The sequence below is a fragment of the Notamacropus eugenii genome, chromosome 5, assembly GCF_028372415.1.
Source record: "Notamacropus eugenii isolate mMacEug1 chromosome 5, mMacEug1.pri_v2, whole genome shotgun sequence".
In the NCBI taxonomy this organism is placed as follows: domain Eukaryota; kingdom Metazoa; phylum Chordata; class Mammalia; order Diprotodontia; family Macropodidae; genus Notamacropus; species Notamacropus eugenii.
The window spans coordinates 329,073,432-329,093,363 of record NC_092876.1 but is presented as its reverse complement, the minus strand read 5'-3'; the positions used below and the strand labels follow the sequence as shown (position 1 = coordinate 329,093,363).

At 36.3% G+C, this 19,932-nt stretch overlaps 1 protein-coding gene across 8 annotated transcripts in view; it reads left to right on the top strand.

Annotated features, from left to right (window-relative positions):
- Positions 1-19,932, top strand: part of ARMC8 (armadillo repeat containing 8) — a 135,371-nt gene that overhangs the window by 102,112 nt on the left and 13,327 nt on the right. For all 8 annotated transcript variants that reach the window (XM_072613557.1, XM_072613558.1, XM_072613559.1 and 5 more), the window contains 4 exons: positions 7,399-7,485; positions 9,478-9,570; positions 12,260-12,409; positions 13,397-13,492. In XM_072613557.1, coding sequence (XP_072469658.1) covers positions 7,399-7,485; positions 9,478-9,570; positions 12,260-12,409; positions 13,397-13,492 — 426 coding nt within the window. The remainder of the gene's footprint in view (positions 1-7,398; positions 7,486-9,477; positions 9,571-12,259; positions 12,410-13,396; positions 13,493-19,932) is intronic.

Here is a 19,932-nt window from a genome sequence, read left to right as displayed (position 1 = left end):
GTGGCTTGCCCAGGGTCACTCAACTGGTAAATGTCTGAGGCAAGAATTGAACTCAGGTCTTCCTAGCTCCAAGTTCAGCCTTCTATCCACTATGCATCTAGTTGAACATAATAACCAACAAATTCATGCTGAGTGCTTATTAATATCCAGCATTATACTGGATATTATGAGCAATGCAAGAAAAAACATGATTCCTGTGCTCAAGAAACCTGGAATCTCACTGGGGAGATAATATCCACCTGAGCTGGAGTTGGAGTCCTGAATTTGGAGGTCTTAGCTTAGAGTGCCAGCTCCAAAATGTTAGTAACTGTATGACCTTGGGCAACCAAGTGGCACAGTGGATATAGCACCAGGCTTGAATCAGGAGTTCAGTTCTAGCCTCAGACACTTACTTAGTAGCTGTGTGACCCTGGGCAAGTCACTTAATCCTGTTTGCCTCAATTTCCTCATCTGTAAAATGAGCTGCAGAAGGAAGTAGTAAACCCCTCCAGTGTCTTTGCTAAGAAAACCCCAGATGGGGTCATGAAGGGTCAGATTGAATGACCATTGAAAAATGATTGAATGACCGTGAGTAAGCCACTTGACTTCTCTGGGCCATAATTTTCTCACTAGCAAAATGAGAGTGCTGGACTCATGACCTCTGATTCCATCTCTAGATCTGTGATCCTATGAGTTCTGACCCTGGAGCCACCCATCACTCCTTTCATTTGATCACACTGTCTACCATTGAACCAAGTCATCTCACAGGTCCCCCATCTCAAGGAATCTTAGACACCTTTAATGTGTGTGTAACAGACATCTTATTAAAGAATATTCTTTTTAAAATGGCATTTTGCTTTGTCAAATCTTTTTCGTAGTCAAACAACAGACCCAGGATTTTCTTGTATTTTTTTATGTATCTCAGCCATTTATACAAATGTGAAGAGGTGATCTACTGAAGAGAATTGTCTATGAGAGCATTTTTTCCCTTTTCACATTTGCATCAAAGATGTCTTCATTGAATGTCTAGACCATCCAGTTATTTATTCATTCATTCATTTACGTAGGTCCAGATCTGTGATTTCATTGTTTTAGGGACCTCCCTAGGGAAGAAAATCCACTACTGTAGATCTGCACTATTCTGCAACTTTTAGTCTTGGAAAATTGCTTGGAGACATTCCAGGGTCACAGTCAATATGGGTCAGAACCTGTACTTCCACCTGGGTTTTCTTGAGCCCAGGGTTGACTTTCTATCTAGTATGCCCCCCTGGCACAGATTTTATGTAGATAAGAAAGGGTGTTTATGTTTTAGTTATCACTCATGCCTTCTCAGTTTGGTTTGGTTTTGCTATTAACGTTACCTGTGATCTTTTACAACCTTTGGGAATATTCTTCCTTTCTAAATTGTAATTACAAGCATGGATTTTTTTTTCTCTGTGCATTTGGGCAAGCCCATGTTTTCTTCCCAACTTTATCATCTTACAAGCAAGTTCCACTTTCTCATCAAGAAAAATAAGGATTTAAAAATTCGTATCCAAAACTTGGTGGTTCCACTATCTTTAAAAATGAGAATGGGTTGCCATACATCTACTTAATATCAATGATTTATTAACTTGCATTAATAAGAATGCTTTCTTTCAAAAGATGAAGGCTCCAATGAGAGGAATTGCTATTTTGGACTTGATTTTGACCAAAAGGAGAAGCTAGTTCCTGAAGGAGAAATTAAAGAAAGCTTGGGGGAAAGTGGTCCTTCTTATCTTAGAGTTTCTGATGGAGGAAGATAGGAATAGGTATCGTCTGACATATACCCTAGTTTGGTGGAGAGGTATAGTAGACCATGTATTAAAGGATTCAGAGAAAAATGTATATAACTATACATGAGGTCAGTCCAGGAAGGAGAGGAAACTCTCAAGAAAAGAATTCTGTGGACACCAAGAAAAACAATGCCTTTAGTGAAGGAGAATCATATATAGTCTGAAATATTTTTAAAGGATCATTATCAGCTAACTTAGATAATTTAAAAACACAGAATGTAGAAGCAAAGACAAGCAATAGAGAATGAATTTTAAAATGTGGCAAGATTCAGATTGCTATCCAGAATGTTAAGGTTCAGGATAAGAAGAGGGTTTCAGGGAATGCTAAGAACAACACATTTTTTTTAACTATATTGAACAAAAAAAAGGATAGAACTGCTGCATTGGGTGGCTGAGACAGTGATAAAGAATAACAGAGAGAAGACAACTGCTTACCGTTTCTTTGTTTCTGTTTTGTCTACCAAGGAGAATACACATCAGAAATGACAATAAAAATGGTTAATAATGGGTTAAAATCCAAGATACATAGTGAGATAGCAAAAGAGTATCCTGCTACCCTTAATGAAGTCATTTAGGTTTGCCCAGGGTATTCAAACAACTAACAGATTGCTGCAGGACTAGGGAAGGGCAAATGTGTCCATTTAAAAAAAAAAAAAAGATTGAATTTGCAAACTCCTGGCTATCATAGCCAGCAAAATTATAAAGTATTGTCATCAAAGGTGCTCCCGTCTAAGAAATGTTCATTTAATTTATTGCTTTATTAACCTCATTCCCTTACTGGGGTATTGTCCAAGCTAATCTCTCACAGAAGGGCTTTGTCGTTGAAGACTGAAACAAATAGCTAATTTGGTCAAGTCCACCAAACCCTTAAAAAACCATTAGTTAGTAAACACTTAGAAAAAGGAATGGTGATCAAAAGTGCTAGGTTGGTTTCATTAAGAATAAGCCCTTCTAAACTAACCTCATTTCCTTTTTAAACGAAAATAACTAATCCCCCCTTTTTAAAGCCTTTTAATGTTTGCAAAGTTTTGTTTGACATAGATAGAAAATAGTTGTCTAGATTTTAGCAATTAATTTGAGAAAGTCATGGCTATTCTAATAAAAAAAAAAATAGAGAAATGTCAGCCAGACAGTGGTACAGTTAGATTCAGAACTGGTTGAATGCCTAGTCCCAAATGTATTCCTTGACATTAATAGTTTAATGTCAAGCTGACAAGGGGTCTCTAATGAGTGCTCAAGGCATCTGTGCTTGTATTCATGCTTTTTGATGTTTTTTTCAGTGATTTGGATAAAGTCATAGATGAAAAGCATAACAAATTTGCAAAAGCTGCAAAGGTAGGAAAGAACTAATTAATACATTGGATGATGGGACCAAGATCTTAAAAGATCTCAACAGGCCAGAATACCAGCTCAGCTAAAATAAGATGGAAATTTAATAAGAACAAATGGAAAGTCATAAGTTGGGGTTAAAAATTTCACAGAGATGAGATATTAGCTACTGTCTAGATAGTAGTAAATCTGAGAAAGCACCATACAGGGTGCTACAGCAGCTCCCCTGCCCAACCCCCCGCCCCTGCAAGGCAAACCGCAAACTTTATGTGATCTGAGAGGCATAGTGTCCACACCTCTAGAATATTTTGTTTAGGTCTAGGGTACCACATTTTAGGGAGTTATTAATATTAGAGTGAAATGGCCGCTAGAGGAGGGTGCTCAGGATGGTACTGCAGGTCATCTCACATGAGGATCAGTTAAAAGAATTAGTGTTTAACCTTGAGAAGAGTACATTTATGGAGGACATGCATGAAAACTGGCTCCAAGAATTTGAAGATCTATTGAATGGACTAGAGATTAGACATCTGCTTGCCTGGAGAAAGCAAAACTAAAAGCCCTTTATGATGAAAGTATCTTAGAGGCTGACATGCTTCACATGAAGAAAAACTTCATAACAATTGAAGCTGTCTCAAAGGGGAACAAACTTTCTTGGGAGAGAGTGGTATTCCTTGCACCGGAAGTATTTAAATAATGGCTGAATGAGCACTTATTGGGGTATGTCATAGAGCAAATTTTTGTTTATGTATATATTGGTCTCTGAAGTTCCATTCAGCTCTGAGCTTCTGTGTTTCTATGATGTGATGTGTTAATCACAAACTGAACTGGCCTCTTCTAACATTTATTTAGCAGGTGGCCATTTGCTTCAGTATTCAAAGACAAGTCCTGGTGTTGGTAAATAGATTCTAAAGAGTCTTAGAGAGGAAAAGAAGTAAACAAGAGAATTAATTAAAGTAATATTGCTTGGAAAGGAGCACCACAACTGGATGTTACTTAAACTAAGAAATGGGATAGAGGGGATGGGACAAGGTGGATTCTGTACATGTATCTGGGCTAGAAGAAAAGTATAAAAAAATAATATAATAATAAAAGTAGATTCAGTGGATTTAGATTTTGGCAGGGTAAAATTTCTTTTGATGGACCAGAGTTTCACCAAATTTGGATGTAGTGGGATCAAGCATACAGGTGGATACTTCAGCAAGGAAGAACAAATAGGTGAGAATATTGAAAGATTCATAAAGAGCAGAAGAGGGAGCTCAGTAAGTTCTGTTGGATGACTTTAGTTTTCTTAATAAAATAGGAGTGTTAGAGACTTAAGAGAAGAAAATATTAGAGAAGATTTTGTGGGAACGTGATAAGAGAAATAATGAGAAATTAATGGCAGCTTCACAGTCCAGATCTTCATGTTTTAGTTATCATTCTAAAACTGGCATAACAGTACACAGTGATACTTCACAGATATTTCAGAGCTGGAAGTAACTTTAGACGTCATTTAGTCCAACCCAGTTATAAACTTCCCTCTCAGGTTGGTGCCATCTGCAAGCTAAATAAGCATTCCGCTATATAAATTTATCTGATAAAAATGTTAGAAAAAAAAAAAGAAGAAGAATAGGACTAAGAATAAGTCCCTTGGTCACTGCACAAGACTTTTGAAGTTGACATTGAAACACCAAGCCATTCAATAAGTTCTGGATTAACCTACTTGTGGCTGGTTTGTTAAAATGATTTTTTTTTTGCACTGCCTAGAGGCTAAATTTTAAAGGTTTGTAAGTTTTAAGGTTTATAATGACCAACAAAGCCTTATGAAAAATAATCTATTTAGCAATATAATTAGGAAAAAAACCAATTATGTGGAAAAATAATTCTTAACCATGTTTGTAATAACATTTTGTTTTGTCACAAATTGAAGGACCACATATTTAAGGGATAGATTATGTCATAATATATTAGTTACTTTTGGTTCACTGATTAGTTATTTCGGGGTTGATTTTTCAATCTTTTTTGTTCCTCTTCCTATACCCCTTCATCTTACCTTTCACATACACTCTTATCGTATGTAATGTGTGGAATCTTTTTGTTGTTTTTATCAAGTGTCCTGTGCCTCTCAAGGTTGCTTTTTTTTTTAATACAAAGTTAATTGTCAGAATTTTTGCTCTGTTTATCATTTTTATGAAAATAAACTTCATTAAGTATTAGTTGTTAGCTTTTGAATTTTATTGTAGTTTTACTATTATGCTGTACTGAGGTACTGAGATACTCAGAATCCCTACTGTTTGGTCTAAATTAATTAAAAGAGAAAATTAATTTAAAGATGGTGAACAATGTGAAAATTCAGAAAAGGCAAGAACTGTTCAATGAATCCTATCAATACAGAAAGTATTTTTTAAAGCCAACAACTGTATACACTTAAGAAGGAGAGGGTATTTCCATACTCATGCAAAAATCTACTTATTTTCACCAATAATTATGTTTGCTGAAATAGTTTTAGCTTGGCATTGATTTGACTTTATTGAGTACTTAATATTTGCAAAGATGCATGTGAAAACTATCTTATATCATCTGCCTCTACAACATGCCATTTTGAACTTTCAAATTACAAAATAACCTCATTGTTCAGATGAAGTGGTTAAAGTATGTAACCCTTTGTAATTTCTTGTAATTACAGTATCATCTTGATTATTGTCCAAGGACCCTCAGCTTCTGAGCTATAAGTACAAATGGCTTAGACAAGCAATCATTGGATGTAAATATTGGTTTTTATGAAAGCAATTAAAGACCATCTTGGGACCCACAGGGGAAGAATCCTAATCTGTGTTAGTCCATTGGAGCAATGTTACATGCTGCTGTTAACAAGTCTCTCTAGGAAACAGAACAGAAAGTCATTGTTGCTCCCAAGACTTAGTCTCATTATTTTTTAATTTTCTGCAGTAATTTATCAATGATTAGTGCTGTATAATGGGAAGTGCACCGGATTTGGAAGCAAAGGATTGGGTTCTTGCTGTGGCTCTGCTGTTTACTACATTTGTGGCCTGAGGGAAATCACTTATCCCCTTTGCCCTCTCATAAAAATCAAGGGGTAGACCAGGGGATCCCCAAGGTCTCTTCCAGATTGTTGAGTAAATAGAATGAGTGTAGCCATGTCACAGTGGCTTCTATGAAGTCTATTTCTTTGAAGAGTCTACCTTTCTATACACATAGGAGCAAGGTAGACTTGGTTCATTCAAACATCATTTATTAATAACCTCCTGCTATGTGCTAGGTACTGTGATAGTTCCTAAGTAGAGACAAAAATATAATATTCCCTTTCTTCAAAGTGCTTACATTTCTATTCATGGAAAATAATACTTGCCTAGAAAATTAAATACAAAATACTAATTTCCAGGAAAAGAGCACCACCTAGGGGTTCAGAATCAGCTATGGGCATTTTGAACCATGCTTTGAAGAAACCTCAGGAGTTCATGAGGTAGAGATCAGGATGGGGCAAGAATACCTTTCAGGCATCAGGGAGTGTCCATGGAAAGTCATGGAGGTGGGAGATGAATGGAACAGCAAGCAGGCCAGTCTGGCTGAAAGAGAGAGTAGATGAAAGAAAGTAATATACAATATGCCTGGAAAACCAGACCATGGATGGCTTTAAAAAATCAAACAGAAGAGTTTGTATTTTATCCTGGAGGCAAGAAGGAGTCACTGAAGCTTCTTGAGTGACAGGTCTGATTTGTGCTTTAGGGCTGTCATTTTGGAGGACAGGGAAAGAACAAGAGGCTGGGAGACCAAGTACGAGGCTATTGTAATAGTTCAAGTAAGAGATGATGAGGGAAATGTGGGCCTGAGCTAGAGTGGTCACTGTACATGAAGAAAAGAGATGCAAAAGATACTTTGGAGACAGAATTAGCAAGGATTGATGGCTGGTTGAATGCGAGGAACTAGTGAGAGAGAAGATTTGTGGATGAGACTCCAATTTTGGGAGTCTGGGATGGTGCTCTCAACAAAAATAGGGAACATAGAAAGGAGAGGATTTTTTGGGCAACATAATGGATTCTGTTTTGGGCATGATGAATTTGAGATGCCTATAGGATTTAAAGTTGAAGCTATGAGGATTTTAGCCAGTCCTAATAAATAATCAGTCACAATTCTTTGTAGATTTCTGTTAACTGTATTTTACATATGAGGAATCAGATGATAAAATAAATTGCTTTTTATTTCACTTGTTCATCTTATTACTTCCATGGTTCTATAAGTTAACAACAGGTTTTGTCTCTTCTTCTGATTTTCTTAGGTTTTACAAAATGCACCAGATGAAATTTTAGTGGTAGCTTCTTCCATGCTGTGTAATCTATTGCTTGAATTCTCTCCAAGCAAAGAGGTAGGTATTTTTTTGTCAGTTTTGAAATAGCCCAGTTGTATTGTGGTTGTCACTGATTGACAGTGCATTTTTGTTGTATCTAAAATTATCCTTACTCATTGCTTCATTTAAAGAATAACTTCTAAATTGTTAGATTTCTTTGACTTCAGTATCAAAATTGTATTTCAGATGAGGGTATTTTTTCTTACCATTTGAACTATTATAATTTCCAGTGTTTCTCATCTGCCTGCTACCACAAAAATGTATTTTTGATATTATATTAACCTTTTTATTTTAAAAACTGTGTATTCAGAAATGAAAACCATCCATATTTCTGATTGATTCACCAAATAAGTAAATAAGTAATGTGAACCCATTTAAGGAAAATAGAGTAGATGTCGGGAGTTTTACCCTGTGATAGTAACAGTAACATATTCCCTGGGGCAGGGCTTTGAGACATGGATTCAGACCCTCCTCTCCTTATGAATTCAGAAGACTTCTGATGTTGTTGATCTAAGGATACCTTGAATTTGTGATTTATGACAAACATCTTTCCATTACTTCTAGTCATCTGCCTGGTACTTGGGAAGGCATTGTAGACCTGGTAACCGAACTATGTTCAAAGAGACATTTCCTAAAGATACACATAGGAACAAAACAAGATGTGGGAAGTTGTTTGTTCAAAGAGAAGAAAGATAGAGGGTGTACTTAAGAACTATTGTCCATATTTCCCTGGGCAATGGCTATAGAATTCACATCCCTTGTGATGGTTCCATTTAGGGTTAGAGTCCCAAAGTTGGAAGGAGTCTCAGAGATTATTGTGTCCATCTCTCTCATCTTGCAGATGAAACCAAAACCAATTCATTATTAACAACAAACACTGACTTTCCACAGGATTCAGTTAAACAAACCGTTAAGCACCTACCTATACAAGGCACTGTGGATATAAAGGTGACATAAGAGAATTCCTGCTGTCAGACATTTACAGTCTAGTTGAAAGAAAAGGGGCACATAAGACATGGTTATAAATAACAACCAAACAAAATGAAATAAGTGAAAAGAAGGGGTCTAAAGTGCTATGAAAAGTTTGTAGAGGGAGAAATTACTTTCAGCTGAGGGAGTGGAACTCAGAGAAAGCTTCAGAGAGGAGATGGCATGTGAATTGGGACTTGAAGGAAAGAAGGTATTGAGCAGGTACTCATATTTGAGGAGGACAATCCAAACATGCGGTGGGAGCATGGGACCAAAGGTGACAGAGAACAGGATTTATTAAGTGCCTTCCATGTGTCAGGCACTATGTTAAGCATTTTACAAATGTTATCTCATTTAAGAATGAGGGATAGAAAGCAGTCTAATTGACTACAATGTAGATCATTTGAAAGGGAGTGATATGAAAGAAGTCTGAAACAATAGACTAAAGCCAACTCTTGAGTGTCAGAATAAGGCTCTTAACTCAACAGATATTATGAAGGCAATTTCCTTAGGGTTAAGAGCACTCATCTGAATGCATCATTTCTACTCATTTATTTTGTTTTGTTTTTTAATCTCTGTATAGTCACTTCCAGTAGATAACAAGAAGACACAGCTCCATGATGCCATGCATACATGTATCTGAGAGTGGTGAAGGTGATAGGTGAAGCTAGTGAATGGTAACCCAAATGGTGAACCCAAAGAATGAGAACAACTCTCTGTAATGAAGTCTGTAATAATGATACTTGTCACTGTTTTGCCTAAAATAGAACATATATCAGCAAAATATGTAGATTGAGGGGTGACATTTAAGGAGATTTAAGGGAATTTTTTTTCATGAGAGAATGACTATAATTTACCAGTATTTGTTTGTGATCATTTTTTTTAAATTTTCTACTGAGTTCTCATTCAATGTAAGAAAATAGTGATTTCAGAAAAAGGGCACAGGAAAAACTTATGGGGAATAACATGTTATTTCTGCACATTCACTGAGTTCACAAGCATAAATCTTAAGCCTCATTTTTTATTCTTTTCTAATTACAGCCTATTTTAGAATCAGGAGCCATAGAGTTACTTTGTGGTTTAACCCAAAGTGAAAATCCTGCTTTACGAGTGAATGGGATTTGGGCTTTAATGGTATGTTTTCTTTATTATAGCTTTTGTGGGTGTGAGGGGAAGAGAAGTAGAAGTAAAGTATATATTATCTAAAAGTTCTGAGTTTTGCTTATGAAGAATATTGGGTGATACTTTGGTTCAGTGAGCCAAATGATGAATTGGAACCAGGCAGACCCCAGAGACACAGTATTCTAGCTCTGCCATTCACAGAATCACAGAATTTCAGAGTTGAAAGGGACCTCAGAGCCATCTATTTTAATCCATACCTACAACATTTCCAAGAAATGGTCATTCAACTCCTTCTTAAAGACTTTGAGTGAAAGACAAACCTCTTCCTTCCAAGCAGTTCTTTCCATTTCTGATTGTTACTAACAATTAGGTATGTCCAATTGTTAAGAAAGATTTTTCTCTTTATCTTAAGCCTGAATTTCCACTTTGGGCCTTCTATCTGTTGTTCATTTTTCTGCTTTCTGGGGCCAAGTGGAACAAATCTAACCACTCTGCCGACATGACAGTTCTTTAAGTACTTGAGAACAGCTACCCTTCCCTCCTAAGTTTTCCCTTCTCCATTTCCTTCAACCAGTCCTTACATAGCATGATCTCAAAGCCTTTCATCATCCTTGTTGCTTTCTTCTGGACAGCCCCTGTCTTTCCTAAATACTGTGTCCATGACTCAGCATAACATTCCAGATGTAGTCTGATGAGGTTGTTAGAGCATGACTATCACCTCCTTACTCCTGAACACTAGTACCCTCTTAATATAACTTAAAATATTGTTAACATTCTTGGCTTTCATATCATTACTGGCCTACATTGACCTTGAAGTCCACTAAAACCCTAGATCTTTCACACTGCTCCCAATTCATATTTCCCTCATCTCTTATCTGTGAAGTAGATTTTGGAATCCAAATATGAAACTTTACATTTGTTCCTTTTAAATTTCATCTTATTAGATTTGATCCAGTGTTCTAGCTTGTCAAATCTTTTTGAATGCCAATTCTGCCAATCCAGTGTTCTAGCTATCTCTCTCAGCTTTATGGCATATGCAAATTTGTTGAGCATTTTATCTATGCCTTCGAAAATGTTAAAAACATGGGGACAAGCACAAATCCCTGGGTCATCTCACTGGAGACCCCCTTCTAAATTGACATGGAACCATTGATGACTACTTTCTCTTCAGCCATTCATCAAGTCCTAAAGCCACAAAATTATACTGTCATCTAAACAAAAACTCATCTTTTTCACAAGAATGGTGAGAGACTATTGTTTTGCCAGAATCTAGCTAAACGATATCTACAATATTCCACTCATCTACCAGTTTAGTAGCCCTGTCAGTATGAAAAATAAGATTAACCATGTTGACACTTTGTGATTACTATGTCCTTTTTTAGGTGTTTAGTCACTGTTCGTTAAATAATATTTTCTAGAATTTCTTTTTAATTTCTTTCCCAAGCAAATGATGTATTCTTTTTGTTCCTCAGAACAGAAATTAAACTGACCTATTTTATAAGACAATTTAAAAGCACATGCTTTTAAAAAAATTAAACCTTTATTTGCATAAGACTTCATACTGTTCAAAGCCCTTTCTCTCACATTATCATATCTGTACAAAAATCCTGTGAGGTGGAAAATAAATACAAATATATACACAACTCTACTTATACCCTACAGTTTTGCCGTATTATGATATGGAGGTAACCTTGGATTCTCAAAGGCTGTCCAAGGGGAAAATAGACTGGCAGAGCCTATCAAACTGTAAGGACATGTGTACATATTAATTAACTGACTCTCTTTCTAGCGGAGTCTAGCTAAATTCAGAGAAGCCCACCACCAGAAATTTGGCCACCAAGTGCATTTTTAAACCTCTGCAACTCATGAATAACATGTAAAGCATGGTCCAGTGGAAAGAGTGCTGAATTTAAAGTGAGAGGATCTGAGTTCAAATTTTATCCTTAGCTTAGACAAATCAGTTACTCTCTGAGCCTCAGTTTCCTGAACTGTAAAATGAAGGTGTTGGATTAGGTGACCTGTAAGGGCCCTTTCGATTCTGAATCTATAATCTATAAATATTACCATTTCTACTTTACAGTGAAGAAAGCAAGACAACAAGATTAAGTTACTTACCTTAAAGTCACATAATTGCTGCATACATGCTTAGTGCTTCGGTATTCCAAAAGATCTTTTATTTCAGTAGTATAGTTACTTTCATCACCAGATGCAAGTCAGAATCAGAATCCTATCATTCCCGAGTAGATAGTTTCATTTATATCACCTGGTAGCCAAATTTCTGATAAGTGCTTAATAATTTTTAAATATTATTTTAAAAATTAAAATTGCAGGACCACATTTTTTCCCTTTAAGGTAAACACTGCTAAGATTTAATTGTACCAGACATCCTTTGATCTTTTTATAATTGTTAACTTTGACTATGGTATACGTAAGCAAAAAATTTTCAAACACACAAATGACCATATAACATGGAAAGAATTGATCTTTGAGGCCATATCTAGAATGTTTAAAAATCAAAACTTCCACCTAGAAAGCCTGAATGCTTTATAATTAGGAGTCATGACAATAAAATAACTAGACAAAGACGCTACAGAGTCTTTTCCTCCTCTTACTTTAAAAAGTATCACTTACCAAAGTAAGAAAAGTTAACATTAAAGGATAGTTACAGATGTCAAGACTATAACTTTTTTTTATCTTTCAGAATATGGCATTTCAGGCAGAACAAAAAATAAAAGCAGATATTTTACGAAGTTTAAGTACCGAGCAGTTATTCCAGTTGTTATCAGATTCAGACTTGAATGTGTTAATGAAGACTTTGGGACTTCTCAGAAATCTCCTTTCCACTCGCCCAGTAAGTAAGATCTTCCAGGCTGCCAGGAATCTTAACCTTGTGGAACAGTTGTTTTCTTTAGTCTCAGGAATACAGGAATCAATCAGTCCACCATACTTTATAGGAGCCTACTTGTATGCTGAGTTGTGTGTTTATATATTGCCCTTAACAACAGAGTAAACTGCCTTTAGGCACCCAGAATCCATTCTGGGATATTTCTTAACATGAAGCCCCCTCTCTACCATTCCCTTCATTGCGCTCTCCCTGTCTACCCTAAGGTTTGAGTGTCGCTCCACTTAGAGTTTTCATTTATTCCTTTGTCCCCATCTGGTTTCCAAGTCCATACTATTTTTATCACTTCTCCCAGTGATGTCTTCCAGTCTGCTGCTTCTTGTCCCTGAGTATCCTTTCTGATCCCTGTTCCTTATTCTCTCTCACTTTATATACCACCCTACGCCTCACTCAAAGGTGTGGCCACTTTTCATGGAAATTGGGAAGATGAATGAGGCATGCCCTGCTCAAGAATGAGATAGGATGATATCTGCTGTTATCTCAAACCATGCCAATGACGTCACTTCCAGAAATAGCCTTCTGGTGCTCCCGGATGCCTTCGTCAGTACTTCCCTACCATTCTCACTGTTCTCTGCATATATTTTTTTCCAAAGATACTATTCACATTACCCACCCCAATTTTGTTATATCTTCATTCTTTGTTCCCTGGCACCATTTTTCTTCCTTGCCATAATCTGATGAAAAAATTCCCATGTCCACACGTTGCAAAATGCTGGTCTTTCTATATTTGTCTTCCTCCTTCAAGTAATTGAGGAAAAAATAGAAGTGAAAATAAATGGAAGAAAGTGTAAAAATTTGGGGAATCATTCTGTCATTTTCTCAATGTAATAATTCTGTTCCCTGTTCTTTAGCTTTCAGAAAACCTCTGTGTTGTTTCACTCTGTCTTAGTCTCTGAACCTGAGAGATTAATTGTTCATTTCCAATTGATTTTGCAGCACATAGACAAGATAATGAGTACTCATGGAAAGCAAATTATGCAAGCTGTCACTCTTATTCTGGAAGGGGAGCATAACATAGAAGTCAAAGAGCAGGTATATTTTACTTTTCTATATAAAGTATATTTTGTATCTATAAAAAGGAAGAGCAATAGAAGTCTTCTCAAAACTTAAGTCTGGAAATGTTGAGTATTAATATGTTCATGAAAATAATCTAGGAACAGGATAAAAATGTGGGAGAAGACATTAGGAAAAGAAAGAATATGTGGGAAAAGTTAGTTACTGTCCCATCAGTTACTCCATTATTTTAATACTCTCCAAGAACACATTCAGTCATCAACTCCCTATCTGGAACATAGATAGCCAGTCATATCTGGTTCATGCTGTCACCTTAGAAATAAATTCTTTGGACATCCATATCCCCACTTGAAGTAATCATTTTTTATGGAACTCTTCCATTTCTTGTCTTTTCCTCCACCACATGCAGAATTCATGTTGTTCTACAGGAAAACAATCTTTCATTCAAGAGATGGCCTTTCTTTTGCAGTAGGTTATCTTCTGTTTCTCCCTTTTCATACATCCTTCTACTTCCATCCCCAAGATCTCCACCCCTTTCTCCTCTTTATTGAGTTACAACATTTAGGGTGAATTAAGAAACTATACTTTTATCAAGGGGCTATGTTCAAATGCATTTTTCATTTCTTCCTGATAATTTTCCGTGAATATTAAATCTATATATTTCACTAAGTACAACAAAAATTAACTTTAGTTTTGCACTCAAGATTTGCATACAAAAAGTTAAATTTGATCTCTTAGGCACTTTGTAAGATAACATTTATGACTGAAACGTGACAATTAAAGAATTACTTTGTTCAAAAGAAACAGATTTAACAGGAGGAGATGAGGAATAGCACCATATTTGAAGAAGATACACTTATTTTATGGAAGTCCACAAACCTGAGAATGAAAACATGATAGATAACATTTAAGTTAGATTATTCCTTTGGGAATGTGTTGTGGACCTCCCAGTAGAGTGGAGTATGTCAGTGATGCTTTCCTCATAGAGATTACAAAACTGACAGAGAAATACTGTCGTTAACTTCAGCCCTCCTTGAACCTACTGAAAACAGAACATTTCATGCATTTTTAACCAAGAAGCAATAAAGTAAATCCTATTCTAGATTTCGGTCATTTAGAAATGTGTTTTCACTCTCCTTAAATTAAATTAATTTATCTTTTTAACATGTTGTACCCTCCAATAAGATGTAAACTTTTTGAGTCCAGGGACTTTTTTTTTTCATTTTTGTTTTTGTATCTCCAGTAACCAGCACAATGCCTTACACATAGTAGTCACTTAATACATGTTTGTTGAACTGAATTGAACTGAGGAAGTGATCATATGTATAGTTTGTAATAGCAAGGTAAGGAAACAATGAGTCACATATATTGTTTGAATAGTTCAGTAAGCCAAATGTCAACAATTTCAGAGATATGATCTCAAGAGCAGAATCTCTGAAGGACAATATGGGAGTTCAAGAGGATGGAAGTTCTCAAACATGAAATTCTGGCTATATAACGATGAACAATGTCAGTGAGAAAGGAAACATGGAGACAACTATAGGAAGGAGTACATCGTCCAAGGAGATTTTGAAAAGGGTCACAACCCCCAAAAAGCGCCAAAGAAATAGTACAAACTCTTAAGAATGATGTCAGGAAAGCTAACATCCAGAATGAGCTAAAATTTATCAAAAAACACTAGACAACAGAAAAGGACTATGATCAGTAATGTGGTCACTAGTAAAGGTACATAGACTCACAAACGTTTAATCTTTCAGGCATACAGTTGAATTTTAACAAATGACAAAAAGCAGAGTTATTAAACTCCTATTTACTTCTGTCTTCTTCAGTAAAGAAGTTGGTCTTCAAGTTGAAGGGTATAACAAGCATATTGAAGAAGCATTTGTAGCTGAAGATAAGTGATTAAAAAGATAGTGAGTACGTAGCCACTTTAAATTAGTTCACATTTACAGGACCAGATGAATTAGATGCTAAAAGGAACTTGGAAATGTGATCTCCAAGACACTACTGGTAATATTTTTAAAATCACAAGGAAAGAAGAGGTACCAAAAGAAGTGGGAAAATATCTTTTTTTTTTTTTTTTGAAGAGAGAAAAAATGGATTGTGAGAATAAGACACTGGTAAACTTGATGTTGATTCCTAGTAAAATTCTAAAATAGACTATCAAATCATCTGTGAACACTGGGAAATGAATTTAGTAATCACTAAGAATCAACATGCATTCACTAAAAAAAATAGCCAACCTAATTTCATTTCAGTTTTTAATATGTTTGTCAGGTTCAATAGCTCACGGGTTAGCAGTAAGTACGTTGTGCCTTGATTTCAGAAAAGCATTTGACACAGTCTCTCATGTTAAATATGTGGACTCAGTAAAGAGATATTGGTTAGATCATGGTAATATCAGATGCTTTTGGAACAGATTGAATGACCAAGGTCAGAGGTTAGTCTTTAATGAGTTAATACCATCTAATTTGGATGAGAGAGTGATCATAGGTAGAGTTAGTAATAGCAAGATAAAAAAACACTAAGTCACATATACTGTTTGCATACTTTAACAAACCAAATGTCAACAACTTAGCATGGTCACAGCCTTGGGTAGGATGTTTATCAGATTCACAGACTGCACAGAGCTGGCAGACATAGCTAACGTGGGATGATAGAATTCAAGAAAGATCTTGACAGACTAGAACAACTGGGCAAATCAAATCAAATGAAATTTAACAGGAATAAAGGTACATTTCACAACTGAGTGCAAACATCAATTTCACAAGTATGTAAGAGCTAAAGCTAGACCATCCTATGAGAAAGATATAGGGGGTTGAGGGGGGAGTTGTAGATTGCAAGCTCAGTATGAACCAGCAACAGGTAAATGCTGTTGAGGTTGCATTTAGAGAAGAATGATGTTCAGAACAAAGAAAATAGTTCCAATATAACATTCCCTGCTTAGGCCAATCTGGGGTCCTGTATTCAGTTTTGAGTGTCATGTTTAAGAAATCCTTAAGTGTGTGTGTTCATCCAACATAGCACCATAGCCGAAGAAGACCATGCCGTCAGAGAAATGATGACATGACTTGCCCTTGATTTTGATTTGAGTGAGGGAGGGCTGTGCAGGTCACCAGCCTCACTTCTCCTCTAGAGCCATCTGAATCCAGTGACCAGATATTCATCATGATGACTGGAGATGACCCAGAATAAGGCAATTGGGGTTAAGTGACTTGCCCAAGGTCACACAGCTAGTGAGTGTCAAGTGTCTGAGGTGAGATTTGAACTCAGATCCTCCTGACTCTTACACTGGTGCTCTATCCAGTGTACCACCTAGCTGCCCCTAAGAAATACTTAAGTATGTGCAGTGGAAAGTCACCAGGATAAGAGGACTGGAGAACCTTTTACATGAGGATCATATAAAGAAAGTAGGAGCCCAGAGAAAAAAGTTAATGGACAAAAGAACAGCTCATGATAACTGTTTTCAGTTATTTAAGGTCCATTATGTTTGATTTACTCAATTTGACCACAGAAAGGAGAACTAGAAGTAATGGGAAGAAATTGCAAACACACAGATTTAGAATTGATGTAATGAAAAAACTCCTAACAATTTGAGTTGTCCAGAAGCAGAGAGGAACCCCTGGGGGGGGGGGGTCATGGGTTCTGCTTCATTCCATGTATTTCTTCAGAGAGATGTGATGATTCTTATCCAGGTAGGGGTTTGATTCAATAACTGCTGAAGAACCATGCAGCTCTATGGTTCTAAACTCTAGAACTCTTGGCAAAATATAACATAAGAGCCTTATGGATTAAATGGTAAAAATTTGGGCTAAATATTAATTTAACTGGATAGATTCAAAGTTAGTTGAACAACTATATTGAGACTATTAGTAAATGGATTAGTGGTGACCTTGAAGGATGGTTTCTAGTGGAAAACTGCCAGGATTCTGGCCCACTTAATTCAATTCAATTCAATAAAAATTTATTTAGTGCTTACTGTATAGAAAGCACTGGGAAATGCAAAAATAAATAAGACATGATCCCTGGTCTCTACGAGGTTAGAGCATAGTAGTCATCAGAGTCTAACTAGTATCTGGGAGAGAGAGATAGAAAAGAGTCTGCTTAGGCATGAGAGCATGGTGGGGTGGAATAGAGGTTTGAGGTGATATGTGAATGGTATGTTGTCATGTGGTATGTATATTGAACACATATCGAGAAATTAAACCCACGTGGGCAAATAGCATATCAGAGGATCTAGAGATTGAAGCTATGTAAAATATCATCTCAAAATAATCTGAGTGGGACTGGTGGTCCCAAACTCATTTCTGGTTATCTTTGAAACTCAGGCTCATTGTATTAAGGATAACTTTTATAGTGGTTCTATGCTGTAGAAAACATTGCCCTCCACTATGACCCAATGCACCTATTCCCAATCCTTTCATTATCTTGTTTCTCTATAAATATTTATAACTTTGAGTGAGTTGTTCCCTTTCTCCGGGCCGTGATTTTTCCATCTAGAAATGAAGAACTTTAGAAAAGATGACCTTCAGCCTTTCTTCTGGACCTTATGGTACAGTTCTGGATGGGTAGCAAGATGTAGTTGAAAAAGGACACAACTGAGAGTCTCTGCTATTTGTATTCAAGCTTGTAAATTTGATTACAAAACCTATTTTTAAAAAGTTTAAAGTTTAAAACAGCCATGTAGTATGTCTGGACCACCTGTGTGTATACATGTGCCAACATATGTGTGCCTGTACAACACACATGTGTAAGCATACCTATACATATGCATGCATGTGTATAGGCATGTTTGCACATATGCATACACGCATTTGCAAATAACCTTACTCTAGTTCAGCCCATGGCCATCTGGTCAACCCATCTGGTTCAACCTAAGGCCAAACAATAATCCCACTACAACATCCTCAGTGAGTAATCTTCCAGTCTTTACTTGAAGACCTAGTGAGTGGGAATCCACGAAAGAGCCCATTCAACTTCTGTGTAGTTTTAAGTGGATCTTTTTCCTTACATGAAGCTTTTGTTTCTCTCTGCAGTTATTTTAATCTTTTTATGATTTCTACCCATTGCTACCAGTTGTGCTGTTATGTCCATTCACCACTAATCTGATCATCTCTTCTTGTGGTTAAAAATTCTCACTTTCTCCAGCTGATCCTCATGTGGCATGAGTTCAGGTCTCTAATTTGGCATCCACTAGAAAGCATAGGAGGCCATGTGAGCAAATGGGTTTGAGTTCATAAAAATATTAGTAGATCATTTGGTGGAAGTGTATGGCTTTTGAAGGGAATTAAGAGAGAGAATACTGAAAGTAGAGGTTGGATCAAACAGTGAGGGTCAGAACCATTCAGTTCAGTGACTCTTGACAGCTGGAACAGTCCTTTACATCCAAGGTATTTAGACACTAAAGAATAGGAAATATGCCTATTTGCCATCACAAAACAGCTCTCACAAATAAGTAGTTTTACCTTCTCATTTTTCATTGTTTCTTATCAGTATCAGTGTCATACTATCACTCTATTTATACAGGGATGATCTACCTCAGGCTTTTCAGTGTAATATGTTGAAAAAATATCAGGTCAAAATGTTAATTACCTACATGATAGAAAGAGAAGAAGGGAAAAGTTTATGTTCAAATTTAATGCTAGAGAAAAAACAGATGAATCTGGAATTAGTGGATATTGCCCAAATGTGAAAATTCATTGGTTACTGAAGAGATCTAAGATCAACAGGATATATATGTGTGTGTGAGTGTGTGTGTATATGTGTGTGTGTATATATATGTGTGTGTATACATGTGTGTATGTATATATGTGTGTATACATGTGTGTGTGTATATGTGTGTATATATCTATATCTATAGACATATTTATCTATAGATACAGATATATTTGAGTTAACTGTGGTTCATACATAATATTAGGACATATTACCCCAATTCTTTTGTGCTCAGCAAAGATTGTGAATTGGTTAAGGAAGCCATTTCTCAGATACTGATTTTTTCCAAATTGGGCAGACTGTAGAGTTTGTTCTTGCCTAGGGAAGATCTAGTTTACTTATTTCATTCCTTAGTTTTGCTACTCTTTGACTAGAAAAAAATAATTTGAGATGTATGAACCTGGCTTATAAAATAGATATAACTTCGCTGGTGTTATACAAAGAGGCTTGTTTACTTTTATTGCTCCAACATATAATATACTATCACCTTCTATTCATGCTATTACAACTTTGCTCTCTTCCCTTCTCCATGTCAGTCTCTTTGGCAGAGCTCAGGTATTTGAGTAGTTGGGATACTAGAATGAGAGTAGCCTTCCCTTAGGAAAAGAAAAAGAGCCATTGAACATTACTAAAGGTGGCTTCTTGCCACTTCCTGCAACAGAAAAGTTCAGAACAATAGTTTGCCCTCAAGGAAGGGGCAAAAAGGCAATTAACACAATACATAAAGAGCCAGTTCTACTTTT